Source organism: Hevea brasiliensis, chromosome 13 (genome assembly GCF_030052815.1).
Source record: "Hevea brasiliensis isolate MT/VB/25A 57/8 chromosome 13, ASM3005281v1, whole genome shotgun sequence".
NCBI classification, from domain to species: domain Eukaryota; kingdom Viridiplantae; phylum Streptophyta; class Magnoliopsida; order Malpighiales; family Euphorbiaceae; genus Hevea; species Hevea brasiliensis.
This window is the reverse complement of record NC_079505.1, coordinates 77,422,781-77,439,110: the sequence shown is the minus strand read 5'-3', so window position 1 is coordinate 77,439,110 and position 16,330 is coordinate 77,422,781. Positions and strand designations below refer to the sequence as shown.

General features: G+C 29.5%; 1 protein-coding gene across 1 annotated transcript; it reads left to right on the top strand.

The window, feature by feature from the left end:
• The first annotated feature begins 10,558 nt into the window (after positions 1–10,558).
• On the top strand, positions 10,559–12,299 carry LOC110635073 (3-ketoacyl-CoA synthase 6). Its single transcript, XM_021784266.2, has one exon. The coding sequence runs from the start codon at positions 10,657–10,659 to the stop codon at positions 12,145–12,147; it is 1,491 nt and encodes a 496-aa protein (XP_021639958.2). The 5' UTR covers positions 10,559–10,656; the 3' UTR covers positions 12,148–12,299.
• Positions 12,300–16,330: the final 4,031 nt, after the last annotated feature.

The following is a 16,330-nucleotide window of genomic DNA, read 5'->3' as shown; positions in this document are numbered from 1 at the left end:
CTTTTGTACTTCCTCATCTATCACCATCTCTCTTTTAAGGGTGGTCCATGTCCTCTAGACTTTCCAAGTACTTTTCGAGCTACTTCTCTAATCTTTTATGCCATCTGTATCCACATATCATTGGCCTCTACATCCAGCTTCCATGCTTCGGACTCGAGAAGCTCATTTTTGAACTTCACTTGCTTTACTCCTTTGAACTTCCACCACTTTGTTTGAGCTACACTATTTCTTCTAACCATACTTGAGTTGTTCCTAAACTTGACATCCAAGACCACTAACCGATGTTGACTTGTTAAAGCCTCTCCTGGAATGACCTTGCAATCCTTGCATAAAGCTCTATTTATCTTCCTGGTTAAGAGGAAGTCAATTTCGCTTCTATATTGTCCACGTTTAAAAGTTACTAAATGTGACTCTCTTTTTATAAAGTAGGTATTTACTAGTATTAGGTCTTATGCCATAGCAAAAGCCATGATGCTTTTTCCCTCTTCATTTCAGTTGCCAAAATCAAAACCTCCATGAACATTCTCATAGCCTTGCCTATCACTTCCTACATGTCCATTCAAATCTCCACCAATGAAAACATTATCTTCATTCGGTATGCTTTGCATCAGATCATCCATATCTTCCCAAAACCTTTATTTACTCTCACTATCTAATCCTATTTGTGGGGCATAAGCACTAACTACATTTATTGTTTCTCCTTCTAGTACTAGCTTTACTAGTATAATTCTATCTCCTACTCTTTTCATAGCTATTATAGCATCTTTCAATGTCTTGTCTAAGATTATGCCCACTCCATTCTTGTTCCTCTCCTTTCTGGTAAACCATAGTTTGTACTCTGAATTACCCACTTCCTTGCTTTCCTCTCCTACCCATTTAATCTCCTGAATGCAAGCAATATTCACCCTTCTCTTTTCCAAGGTATCCATAAGTTTCATTAATTTTTTTGTAAGTGATCCAACATTCCAAGTACCAACCATGATTCCTCTCATATCCTGTTCCTTTCTAATTGATCTCCTTCTATAATATCTTCTATTGTTCTCTATGCTTATCTTGTGTTCTGTTCCACTATCTGTTCTACTATCTGTCCTATGTACTAACTTCTTTACCCACATCCGTCCATGATGTAGGAACCCTTGCTCATTTAACACCACACCCGGGTGCTGGCATGGCGCGTCGCTTTTGGTGAACGCCCTACACCCTTGCATATTTCTTACTGCACTCGGGCTCCAATGTAACGAGTCGTAAGTAGAGGACGCCCCAACGTTTATATAATTTGAATCCATATCATGAGGTGTGACGAAATTTTTACGCTGGTTGTCACCTAATGCAACCCTCCTCCTTTATCCGGGCTTGAGACCGGCTAAGTACAAACTACTTAGGCGGAGTTAAAGGCCAAGGAGACCATTCAAACTAATTGCATAGTTTATCCTTATTCTAGTTCTAATTAACATCTGATTAATTAGATTAGAAAGACTTGTTAGTTGTTTGTTAGCTGTTGTTGAGTTAGAGGCAATTATGTCGGTATAAAAAGTCTCTTCCATCCTCTTTTCTGTATCGAATATCCACTGGGAAAATATATTTTTTTTCTGAGTTTTCTTTATTTCAAAGAAATGATAAAATTAAAGTCTTATTATTTTCCATTTTTTTTCTTTTTTTAAAATAATATCTTTTATCAAGCTAAATTAATAATTCTAAACAAATAAAAAAAAAACACAAATTATCAAATTTAAATTGATCATATATTTCATAATTTTCCATAGCAAGATAATCATATTAATTACAAATTATTTGTTAAAAAACAGGTCAACGTCTCGCCATCACTACATAAGATAGAAGACTATATATTACGCTAATGACTAGTTGAAATCATGTGATATTCATAATTTGAACTTTTTCATTGATGATGGTTATGTTGGCAAGAAATATGAACCACCCTATACCACTTGACAAAGAACCAGCATTTTTCACCCCTTAATAATTTCCATTAAACACCAGAGAATGACTATACTACTTTGTATATATCGAACTTCAATCGCCTCTGGATAATTGAAAATGACATTAAAAAAAAATAAAAAATGCTGTGATCCCACTTAGTACTAGGAAGTTGTTTGGTGATCAGTAAGCGATTAATATAAATTATAGGTATCCAAATTTATGTCTCTCCCAACTAATGCAAATTTGAAAAATTATAAAATACTTTTGGAATATTAGCTTCAAAAATTAATAATATAAAATATGGATTATCACGAAACCTATCAATAATATAAAATAAATAGTTTAGCCGAATAATATATATATTAATTTAGCGGTCGACAATTTAAAAGTATTTTTAAAAATGAAGAGTTAAAATCCTATTCATTATAACTTGAGAGGTGCCATCAATATTGGTAGATTAATTATTTACATCCTACATAAAGATAACTTAATTTTTAATCGAACTGTAAAAATTCTCTAAATGTGTCTGAATGTGGTGGATATAATATTTTTATTGAGAATGTGAAATAACTATATATCATTTAATAAAATAAAAAAATAATTTCACTTAGATTAAACAACTCAAGAGTATTTATAAAACTAGAGATTATATATATATATATATATATATATTATTTTTGCTACGACTCATGCACGAATATATTTTAAATTAACTTCAATGTAAATATAATATAATTTCTTTATATATAAGAAGATTGACTTTTTTTTTTCCTTTTAAATAAGCTGCATAATGGTCAAACTTGCATATTGCCATAAATGTAACCTAGCCATTACTTTCCAACGACCCAACCGTGAATGTCAGTGGCCATAAAACAAATAGAAGAATTGAAACAAATGGCAGAACCGAGTTCAACGTCCAAGAAGTCATTTTCATGTAGGAGAAATACTTAACAAAGACTTGATAATTATAAATTTAAAATATAATATATAATTTTATATATTTTTTATATAAATTTTATTATAAAAATTATTATAATTTAATTATTATATTTTAAATTTATAATAAATTAAATCTTAATAAAAATTTCTCTTTATTTACATGGTTGACTTTATCAAATTCTTTCTCTATCGCTTTCACCTTTTACTTAGAAAAAAATTATTATTTAATCTTTATATTTTAACAAAATTAACTATTTGATCCTTATATTTTGAAAAATATATTATTTAGTTCTTGTATTTTACTTATAATAAACTATTTAGTTTCTCCATTAAATTTTTTATTATTTATGCTATTCAAACTACTATTTAATTCATCTATTTTAAAAAAACTAATTAGTTAATCCCTATATTTTCAAAAATACTAATATTCTATCTTTCTATTTTAGTGAAACTAATTAGTTGGTCAATATATTTTAAAAAATATAACATTTTAAAAAATATATTATTAGATAAAAAGAAAAATTTTATTATATGAAAATTAAATCTGAATTTATATTTTTTTAAAAATTTTAATTAGTTGGATATCATTTTTATATTTTTCACTGGTGAAAAATAATCTCCATTTATTACTTATAAATTTAAGTAAATTGATTATTTTTTTTATATAGATAATTTGTATCATTTTTATTAACAGATAAAAATAAAAAGTGAATGAGGGGGAGAATGATGTGAGTATAAAGGAGAAATAACATGAAGAGATAAAACAAGAAAGTATAAGAGATAAATAAGGGGAAATGATTATAGTAGTTTATGTATAAAAAATAATTATGAAATTAAATAGTTAATAGAGTCAAATTACTTTATAAAATATATGAAGTAACTAATTAGTTTTACTAAAATAAATGGATAAAATAATAGTTTGATCAATTTTGACTAACAGAAAAATTAATAGAGAGATTAAACAGTTTAATGAAGATAAAATATATAAATTAAATAATATAATTTTTAAAATATAGAAATTAAATAATTAATTTTATTAAAATATAAAAATTAAATAATAATTTATCCTTTTACTTTTATATATTTGGTACTATTTAGTACTATTTGGTGGGTTATTTTTTTTAAGGTAATAAAAATCATTGATAATAAAAAGCTTAAAGTCATTATAAAGAAAACCGATCCAATATAGAGATTATAAATTAGACTTCAAGCCCATAACAAAGACCCATGGTTAGGTTAACCTTACACGCCTTCCCCAACCCATTAACCTAACTGAGATGGCAGGGATTTGAACCATGAACTCGTATAACATCATATGTAGCACCGTCAAAACCCAAGAAAGAAAACCATGAATGCTTCTGTTCTGGACATCCCTCACCAATGGAAACAACACAAAACTGAAGCACATAAAAGGCTTATGTTCGCCATATCACCTAAGAGAGAGGGCCTAAACACAAACAAACCACTTGGCTCTGCACGAACCCACATTTTTCATCCCAAACAGAGAAAGCACTCAACCATGTTTCCATGAATCGCCTAACATTGGAAGGAGAAAATAGAAAGGAAAGAGAAAGCATTTAAGGCATCTCAATCTCGTGTAACCTGAGAATGGTCAACGGTCTAAGAAAAGTTGCCCAACACTTAAACCCTCAGGTTCTCTCTTCCTTGGATCAAATTGATGACTATGCTCGCAGCGATTCCAAGGCAGCAAAAAAACATTGAAGGACTTTTCTCTCTCCAAGAAACTAGAGAAAATATAGTATCAGTTAAGAAAAGTTTCTCTTAGTCTCTACTTTTTTTACCCTTCGTTTGGTGGGTTGTTCCTTACCCTACGACTAATTGTAGGAAAGAATCGGATAATATCACCTACGAATTTTAACCCAAGATTTTTTATTTTTTATTTTTTATTTTCATTTCTGAACATAATTTAATGAGCGGTAAAATTTAATTAGTGATAATAGAATTATTTTTCAATAAATAAAAATTTAATTTAAATCTTAATTAAAGGTTAATAAAAATAAATTTAATACAAATTTAAAAAGTTATATATACTTTTGAATTTATTATATCCAATCCAATAAAATAATTTATAGAAAAACTTAATTTTTTTTTCTATACCAAACAATTAATGTTATATACCATATTGTTTGAAACTTTGGGCATATTGATGGAATTGCTTTTATTGTTGAAGAAGACTTGGCAACATCATTTATATTACAACAAATTAAACAATAACTGCCTTGATAAATTTGATAAATAAGTACATATATTGAGATATATTTTCATTGTTTTATCACTCATTCACTAATTTGATACAATACATTCAATATAATTAAATATTTTTCATTTTTACTTTCAGTCTTTATAACTTCTATGATATTACCAAATTCACTTCTTGATAATAATTTTTTAAATTTTTACATACATTTTGCACCTTCAAATTTTTTTTTTTAAATAACTCAATGTTGAAGTGTGAAATATAATATATAATTTTTTTCCAAGTTTCAATAATTTATTTAAAGTGGTGGGTCCAACTCGAGTTCATAATATATAAGGGATATGAGTTTAACCACTATTAAATTAAGTATTTATATTTAGATTTGCATACTCACTGTAACATCCATAATTTTCAAATATATATATTATTTTAACCTTGGTATTGTGGACTTCGCGTATGTACTTTCATTTCGTGAAAATTCGATCGTCGTCCGGATCTGTAATTTCGGGCCAAGCATATAAGCTGCTGGAACCATTTCAGAACCCGGTCAAGATTATAGGCTACCCCACCGTTTTCAGACGTTCTGGACGTGTTCCAGTTGTCAGATTTGGCATAGGTAAACTCGAACTCTACATTATTCAATTTTTGCCTTGTACTGTGTTAGAATAAAATTTATAAAATATTCGTGGATGATAAGAAAATTATGATTCCTATTACAATAGCCTTATAATATTGTTAAGGATCGCGGGGTAGGTTTATAGAATTTTTAAAGTTAGTTTGGATAGTTTTTGACAAAATATTAGTTTTGAAGTCTTATAATTAAGCTGTCTGATGTTGTAATTATTGTTTGGTTTGGAGGGTCTAGGAGGGGCCATATAATGATGATGAGATATGGGTTGAGTTTAGAAGTGTTATTTGAACCATTTTGCAGGTTAGTAGGTCATAGGTATAGGGAAGACTCTGCTAGATTTTCAGTATAACTTATGGTGTCTTTAGTCTTTTTTAAACTTATATTGAGTCAAATATATTAAATAATTGCAATGAAATTGTCAGATGAGCCCGGACAGCCTTCCTCCTCCGTCCAGCCGCCGCAGTGACCTCGGTTCAAGTTTGTGAGTAAAATATTAATTCTAATTGTAATTTCGATATTATTATATGTTAAAGCATGCCCATGCATCACTTATAAATATGTATCTATGTAGTTAAATACTAGGCATATTTTATATTGCATTCATAATTGTTGAAGTGCCATGGATGTTATTTGTAGTAATTTGGAGCAGTGTGTGTGCCTATCGTGCATGTGGTATGGCATTGGATATGGACATGACGGGTAGACATGGCTTGAGAGACACTCGCTAGTACCCAGTCTTTCGGAGTAGATACGGCTTGAGAAACACTCGCTGGGACCCCACATTTGGTTTATTAAGCGAAAGTCTAGCTTGAGAGACACTCGCTGGCAGAGGTTGGATTAAGATGGCTGTATAGGGGATCAGCTCCTATATATGTATTGCTTGACAGTGTTGGGTGTGTGAGTGCTCCAAATTGCCTTTTTGCTGTTATAATATGAAAATTATGACGATATTGCATTTTACTCCACAGTGTGTATTAGCTTTAGATAGTTATAGAGATTATGATTAAAATTGGTATTTTACTCTCTGAGTTGAACGCTGACTCATCTTCATCTATTTTTTCAGGCTACAGGAGGATTATTTGTTGTGGCTAACCTGCTCTTATTCTTCACAGGTCCATTAATAGTATTTAATGTATTTTGTATAATTAAGTTAAATTTTAGACTATGCACGTGTTAGAAGCACTTATTTTTATTTTCGGCATATATTATAAAAGTTATGTTAAATCTGTAAAATTATTAACTGTATGCATGATGGGATTAGAAGAGGGAGTTGACCTTCTATTTGAGTTATGACATTTTGATTATGTGGAGGGTGAGTTGAACTCCCCAATTTATTATATATTGTGTTTACAGGTCAGGCGATTAAAAAACACTCCATTGAATGGTCCATTTATGGTCGGACTCTATCCATTTGAATTCTTGAAATTAGGCCCAAATGAGCCTTAGAGTTGGGTTGAATAATAGTTATGCTTACTACAGGACTCGGAGGCTTTAGGCTGGCCCAGATCCTAGTGCCGGTCCGGCCCATAGGTTGGATCGTGACACTCACTTTATATACTTTAATCAATTTTACACAAATTTTGATATAAAATATTTAATCTAACGGTTATTATACTTATTTGAGGTCAAGCTTGTATTAAATACACCGTTTAAGAATTGCTTTACCTAATACCTACCATTAAAAGTATAAGCCTTGCATTTAATTCTCACCTATAAGTTTTAACTTTTAAATAAATTAAGTGTTTAATACAAAAATAAACTGAATATATACACACTAAATTTGTTAATACTCAGCTGTAAGAAGCCAAATTTTTTATCATCTCCGAAAAAAATTATTTCATTTTTTCTTTGTTCATTTTCATGAAAACAGGTGTGGTGTGTGTAAATTTAACTGAACAACCAGGGGTGGAGTCAGGAAATTTTTATTGGAGGGCCAATCATAATACATCGATCATATATATATATATATATATATATATATATATATATATATATATATGGATTAAAAACATAATAATTATTAAAATTAAAGAGACATAAAAAATTAGATATTAATAAAATAATAAAATAAACTCATTTGCTTATAAAAAATAAAATAAATATATTAATTAAAAATAGATGTATATTTAAGTTTATCCATTTAAAAAATATATATAAATTGAAAATACTAATTTAATTTATATAAAAAAATAATTTTTTAATTTGAATGAAATAAATGATAGAAAGTTAAGTGATGGGGAAGATAAAGAAAAAAAATATATTTTAAGCAAAACTAAAAAAAAAATTTAAAAATACAATATGATTTTAGATTATGTGATAGTAAATTTATTAAATTAGCTTGAATTTAATTTTTAATAATAACTACTAATCAAATTTTAATTTGTAAATATAAAAGTTTAAATTATTAAACTTTTTTATTTATTTAACACAATCAAGTAATTTTAAATTTTCAATTTAAATCATAATATATAAATTATAAATTATTAGAATTCAATAGAAAATTTAAGGGGCAATTGATAAAAAAATAAAATTTATTATATATATTCAAGATTTTTTTTTATAAATACATAGAGAGACTAATAACAAAAATTTGAGAAATCAATTAATTAAAAAAATTAAATTTTAATATATCTATTAAAAATTTTAAAAAATCATTTAGGGGGCCAAAACTACCCCTAGTCTCCCTTGTCTACTTTCCTAATTAAAAAATTCCCACTTTGTTGAAATACAAGAAATAGGAGAAGTGGAAAGAATGAAATATATGAAATTATATATATTTAAATAAATATATATTATTCTATAATAACACTTGGCACATATATATGTGAAATAAAATAATTATTTTATTTCAATTTTTATAAATATATTACGAATAGGTGTGTTTGTTAATAAATAAATGTGTCTATTAATAAATAGATATATCTATTACATATAAATAGTTAAGACTATTGCGAGAGGTGTTATAACATATGTGTTTATTAATAAACGAATATAGTTGCATCTATTAGAAGATGTACTGATTTAAAATAAATAGTCGTGTTTGTTGGAAATAGATAAATATGTCTATTTAGAAAATATGCCATAACTTTTCATTATCTATAAATATAGATGGGTTTTTCAATTCAGATATACACTACCTTTATTTTCTTTTTTTTTTTTTCTGTTCCTCTATTTTTTTTTCTCTCTTCTAGTCACTCTAAAATCTGTTTGTACAAAAAGTTTTTAAGAAAAATTTTTAAAAATTATTGTCTGCAGATTTCAGATTTTATTGTATCCTTAAGATATATTACCATAATCTTACAACAATTTAATGAGGATAATTAATATCTTAAAGATAGTGATTCATTACACCTCAAAATCTATTTAACACCTACTACCAACGGCGAATGTATTTTCAGGTTTTAATGTAGAGTATTAATTGGCATGCATACATTGGTATTTTGACAAAATATATATATATATATAATTGTAGAAGAAAAAAGGAATTAAGAAATAAATATTGTGGGTAGATTACTTGTCCTTGCTTGCTACTTAAAGCTATAGATAAATGACCACCAGAAATAAAAAGCAGCCTTCCTTTATCATTTATTACATAGAGACGAATTAATTGCGTAAATGATTTAATAAAATACCAATTGAGTATAATATAATACTGAAATTGTTGGCATTTCAATATAAATTATTGAAGGTTGAACTATTTTTTTAATTTGTTTTTTTTTCTTATGTTTATTTCTCTAATTTTTTTCAGTTAACATGAATATGCTTAATTTTAAGAAGTTTGAAGGACATAAAATAAAATTGTCTAAAATGATGATCAGTTATAAGTTTTTTTTTTCTTTAAAAAAAGGAAAAATTTAGTTCTAAAGTCCTACATCCATAATTATGCATTCAGTATGTGCGCGCGCGCACACACACATATATATATTATCATACTTTTAATTAAAAAAGCAGTAACCTTTTCTTTAACTATAAAAATTTTAAAAATATGATAATATTTTTTTAAAAAAAGAAAATTTTCTATGTGATTTTCATTTGGATGATGATGTTATTAGTATTTTATTTTGAAATTCTAGTTTTCTCTTAGTTCTATGTCTATACAAATTTCTTCTGTTATTTCTTAAATAATAATAATAATAATAATAATAATAATAATAATAATAATAATAATAAACTTTATCTCAGAGATATATAAGAGTCTTTTTCAACTGTGAGTCCTTAATTTTAAATTATAATTGAAATTAATTATGTCGATAATAAAAAAAATTAAAAAAAAAAACAAAAATAGGGAATGAAAGGATTGGCATAGTTTGACTTTTCTCTCCCCTGTTTTGTGCTTTAATGGAAGCTGCAACCAATTTGTCGATTTGCAGTTGGGGAAGTCAAATACTGCCTCTGTTGATCTTTTATATTCCATAGAATCCACGCAATATAATGGTTGTGTATATAATCTTTTTTTTCTGTGAATTGCCTCAAAACTGGTCAATTTTATATCGGCCATTACTTCCATGTGCATTAAAAACCCAGATGGGAACATTTACAGAAACGCACTAGTTATTAGTTAATCACATAGCATAATCAATCTTTCTCCTCAAGCTAAGAGAGTACTTAAATATTTTAATGTAGCACAAGCCATAAGGACAGATGCAACCATACGAAATCCTAGTTGGTGTATGTTGGGTGTATATGTTACAACTGGAAAGAAAGAAAAGGAAAGTAAGGAAAATTAATAGCAAGTTAAGTGAGCGTTGAGTGACTTGTGTCTCTCATTCAATCCTCTCATCTGCCTCCTTCATTGCTGATCGGTCCCCTTGCCTTTATATCTCCACCCTCCCTAGTCCTCCCCCATCCCTCCTCAGTATCCTCTCCTAATAACATCTCATCTCTCTCTCTCTCAAGCAACAAACAATTTTCTGTTTCTCATTGGTGAAAAATGCCTCAAATATTGCCTGATTTCTCCAACTCTGTTAAGCTCAAGTATGTCAAGCTTGGGTATCAGTATCTTGTTAATCACATTCTTTATCTTTTGTTGATACCTGTCATGGTTGGTATTTCCATTGAGGTTATTCGTTTAGGCCCTGATGAAATGTTGAACCTTTGGAAATCACTTCATTTTGATCTTGTCCAGATTCTTTGCTCTTCTTTCTTAATCATCTTTATTGCTACTGTTTACTTCATGTCCAAGCCAAGAACAATCTATCTTGTGGATTATGCCTGCTACAAACCTCCATTCACTTGCCGGGTTCCCTTCTCCACCTTCATGGAGCACTCCAGGCTTATTTTGAAAAATAACCCAAAGAGCGTTGAGTTCCAGATGAGGATTCTTGAAAGGTCCGGGCTTGGAGAAGAGACTTGCTTGCCTCCTGCAATTCATTATATCCCTCCAAAGCCAAATATGGAGGCTGCAAGGGGAGAAGCTGAGCTTGTTATCTTCTCTGCCATGGATTCTCTCTTCCAGAAAACGGGGCTCAAACCTAAAGACATTGATATTCTCATCGTGAACTGCAGTCTCTTCTCTCCAACACCATCTCTTTCTGCCATGATCATTAATAAATACAAGCTCAGAAGCAACATAAAGAGCTTTAATCTTTCCGGCATGGGTTGCAGTGCAGGGCTAATCTCCATCGACTTAGCTCGCGATCTTCTCCAAGTGCATCCAAATTCAAATGCAGTTGTGGTTAGCACAGAGATTATAACGCCAAACTACTACCAAGGAAACGAGCGAGCTATGCTTCTTCCAAATTGCCTTTTTCGCATGGGCGGTGCAGCAATTCTCTTATCGAACCGCAGGTCTCAGAGCTGGAGAGCCAAGTACCGTCTAGTCCACGTGGTCCGAACCCACAAAGGAGCAGACGACAAAGCTTACCGCTGTGTGTTTGAAGAGGAAGATAAAGAAGGGAAAGTAGGGATCAATCTGTCAAAAGATTTGATGGCCATAGCTGGTGAAGCCTTAAAATCAAACATCACAACTATTGGGCCTCTAGTCCTTCCAGCATCTGAACAGATCCTGTTTTTGTTCACTCTCATTGGCAGAAAAATCTTTAACCCGAAGTGGAAGCCATATATTCCCGATTTCAAGCAGGCTTTTGAGCATTTCTGCATCCACGCAGGTGGGCGTGCTGTTATAGATGAACTGCAAAAGAACTTGCAGCTATCTGCAGAGCACGTTGAGGCTTCAAGAATGACGCTACACCGTTTCGGGAATACCTCATCTTCTTCGCTTTGGTATGAACTAAATTATATCGAGTCTAAGGGAAGGATGAAGAGAGGAGATAGGGTTTGGCAGATAGCATTTGGAAGTGGATTCAAGTGTAATAGTGCGGTTTGGAAGTGTAATAGAAGTATAAAGACACCAGTAGATGGACCTTGGTCTGATTGCATTGATAGGTATCCAGTTCATATTCCTGAAGTTGTCAAGCTCTAAGCTTCAAGACTTCTAATATTTGGTGGGATTTGGTTTTTCTTCTTGTTTGCATACTCAAAAGTCTGGGATTTGCATTCACTCTCTTCTTCTTGTATTCTCTGTTTGCTCTTTCATCTCAATTTCCAATTCCACGCTTTGTATTAATTATCTCATTATCACCCTTTTTCTTTATATATAGTATATATATATATATATATAAATATTTTGTTTTCTTATGAATTTGCATATGGACATTTTTGTTTTTTCCTTTCTTTTTGGGGAAAAAAAGGTAATTTTCATCGGCATGTAATTAATATGTGTGAATTTATAGCTAAATGTATATTTATGAGGGAAAGTTTCGCTTGGGTTGATCCCGATGTCACTTGGACGTGATAAAAGGAAAAATAAAATCACTGAATTAATTAGTTGCAATTTCAGCTGGCAATTAAAGCTTACATTTATCAGCTCCATGGTACATGTAAAGATAAATGTGCGCAGAAACATCTACAGAAATTGCTGGAGGCCTTATATAAGTTTGACCAACTTGATAGCCGTTAAATTAGTAAAATATTATAATTAAATAATAAAAAATATTTTTATCAAAAATATTTTTTAAATATTTTCTATAAAAAATATTTTTTTTATATAAATTATATTTTATAAAATAAACGGAGCATAATTGATATATGTAGATATACCAATAACTAGGACTCACAATACTTATAAATTATAGTATTTAATTTAATTTATAAATTAAAAAATTATTTAAAAATTAAAATAAATCAAAAGTGATTTTTATTATTTATGATTTTTTTAAAATTAATTTTCAAACAAATAAAAGATTATATTATTATGTACCACTAAATTAAATACTCCCTTAATTGTACGTAGTGTAATTATTATTATTATTATTATTATTATTATTATTGTAAGAGAGAAAACTCTTAAACAAGTTTTGTATATGTGGCCTAAACGCCAATGGAATTCAAGCTTTGCATTGACTAATTAGATTGGTATGGATGTGGAGTATACCTTATACGAAAGATACGGTTTTAGATTTTCTGATGAGAAGTCATTATATAAAAATTAAAAACCATCGCACATGCGGTCGTTGGTTGTTGGATGATTGATGCATATATCCAACCATAACCCTTCCATGTTATTGTGTGGGAAAATTCTTGCTGAGTAATTTTTGGTCAGAATTGAAAAATCGAATCAAGTGAATTAGATTTGATTGATTTAATTTTTTAATTTAATTAATTTAATTTATAAATTTTGATAATTTTAATTAATTAATTTGATTCGGTTAATTAACTGAAATTAACGAGAAAAACTGAATCTATCGATAAATATATATTAACACTAAAATGAACCCTGGCATTTTTAATCTTTCAGCTGACGCCACCCTTCTCTTCTCCCATAATTCTCTCAGTCTCTATTTCAAGTCAGCCATATGAGAGTAATGAGACAGCCAGACTCAACTTCTTCATTCCTTCCTTTCACCGGCTCTATTTATTCCTTCCCTTTGTCGTTTCTTCTTCCCTCAGAGACAGAGATACCCAAAGTCCTAACCCATTCTTCCCTTTGCCGTTTCTACTTCTTCTTCTTCTTACTTTTTTTTTTTTTTTCCCTTATTCTTCAATTGTTCGACCCATTCTGGAAAAAGACTCATTGATTCTTTCTCACGTCTCAGAAATCCATCTCCCCCCTCCCCCTTGAGTCCTCTAGAGATGCTTGTCAATTGTCACTTGCCGAAGACTAGAGGTGCTTGTCGATTCTCACTTGCCAAAGACTGGAGATGCTCATCGATTCTCACTTCCCAAAGACATTGAAAGACTTGTCGATTCTCACCTGCCAAAGATTAGAGATGCTAATTCTCTTCTTACTTTTTTTTTTTTTTTTTCCCTTATTCTTCAATAGTTCGACCCATTCTGAAGAAAGACTCATTGATTCTTTCTCACGTCTCAGAAATCCATCTCCCCCCTCCCCCATTAGTCCTCTAGAGATGCTTGTCAATTGTCACTTGCCGAAGACTAGAGGTGCTTGTCGATTCTCACTTGCCAAAGACTGGAGATGCTCATCGATTCTCACTTCCCAAAGACATTGAAAGACTTGTCGATTCTCACCTGCCAAAGATTAGAGATGCTAATTCTTGCCCCTCGTCTATGGCTCTATTCCCAGCAATCTTGATGGGTTTAGTTGATTTTTATTCTTGATGAGTTTAGTTGATTTTTGTTCTTGAAATTGGGACAATAAATGTTGTTCATTCTTGTATTTCAAATGCAATTTATGTTGCAAAATAGCCAATTTCAGTCATTATGTAATGAATTTCGGTTTGTCAACTTTTGTATGTTGGATTTTTGATAAATTCAGTTTGCTTAATTGAACTGAATTCAATTTTGTTATTCATATATCATTGTTTTGGTTCAATTTCAATTTTAATTGTATTTCAGTTTTTTGATTTGATTTAATTTAAAATCGAACTGATTATTTACATAATTTTATATTGTACATTAAAATTATAAAATATTAGTGATATGATTTTATATATTTATATTTTAAAACTATAATAAATTAAATTTAAGTAAAATTTTCTAATTATATATAATATAACTCTAATTAATATTAATAACTTCAGTGCACTTTTTTACCCCAGACATTAAATTTCAAGGTCAACAAGATTTTTGTTTTCTTCTTCTAATTTAATTAATTTAGTGCAACTGCAGTGAAAGATGGGTAGAAAACGATTAAATGAAACCAGAAGTTAGCAATGTATGTTGTCTTCATGGGCCAAATATTAAATTCTTAATATTTAACGTTGATAGTGGATATTACTAACTTAACAATTTATTTCAATAAAAAAAGGACAATTAAATGGAATGAAAATCTATACTGCATTTTATAAATAATTTCTACGATTAATTGATTAATGGACCTTTTAGCGTATACAATTAATTTAATCGGAATCTATCATTAAATTAATTTGGTTCTTCATTTATTTTAAATATGAAATTCAATTGATTTCACTTTTTTACTTCTTAATAGACTAGATCATGGACCCAAGGCCTTGAGGTTTCGACAGTATAGAAGTTATGAGGCTCAAGCTTTAATTTGTTTGGCTAAATTAATTATTTTATTATATGAAAATATATAAATTTTAATAATTAATATTATCTTAGGCTTTTGATTGCAATTTTATTTACCGTATAAACCTCAGCATAAAGAACTCGGAATAATCAATAAGCTCTGGAACAAATGATGCGACGCAATAATAAATGGTCTCAGTAATTCGAAATTAACAAACAAATGCTGTACGCCACAAAAAGCAAATGAGCCAAAATCAATTGAAATCGAAAGTACAAATTTTTGCAGCACCTGACGCAAAAATTAAAGAGCCAAAGGATCTAGTTTCTTTAAATCACACAGTAGAAGTCTAAAAGGGAAAAATCAAAATCTACATGGGGGACTGGATGACAGTTGAGGATGAGGACTAGGAGACTCAATGGACTGGATGCAGACGGTCGAGGATGACGAGTAACATATGGCGACGGCGACGAATTTGTCGAGAACGAAGAGAATTTGTGAGCTATATTTGGCCCAGCGGCGGGAGAATTTGTCAAAGGACTCATTGACTCAAGTTCGCAGACTGCAGTAGAGGGAAAGCAAAGGAGAAGTATACCAGAAGGAAGCAGAGAACATAAAATTTTATCTTCCAACTTTATCATTCTGTTGATTTTCTCTGTTGTATTGTGTTTGGTTACATAAAAAAAAAATAAATTGATATTATTTTTCTTTCTATATTTGCATAAAAAAATTAATTAAATTAAATTCAAGAATTTTTTTATATTTTTTAATAAAAATTTTGTTATATTTTATTTATTATTATGTGAATTAAATATTTAAATAATATAGAATATACTCTATGAAAATTTTAAATATTATAATTATATTTGAAGTAAAAATATTTATATCATTTTTATTATCACTTTCTATTAATTCATCAGCAAAATAATATATTTCTTATCCTAACACAAATTTCTGAATTTTTTTTAAAGAACTAAAATTTTTAAGTTGGCTCTTAATATTGATGGAATAAATTTATTAACTTAGGAAGCGTCTTAGATAGATATATATATATAAAACTCATGAGGCATCCAATATAAGTTTAATTTCATATAAAAGTAAATTTAATAAGTATTATATA

What these genes read in the sequence shown, in the direction of transcription:
- LOC110635073 (XM_021784266.2), top strand. Translation starts at nt 10,657, where the DNA reads ATGCCTCAAATATTGCCTGATTTCTCCAACTCTGTTAAGCTCAAGTAT.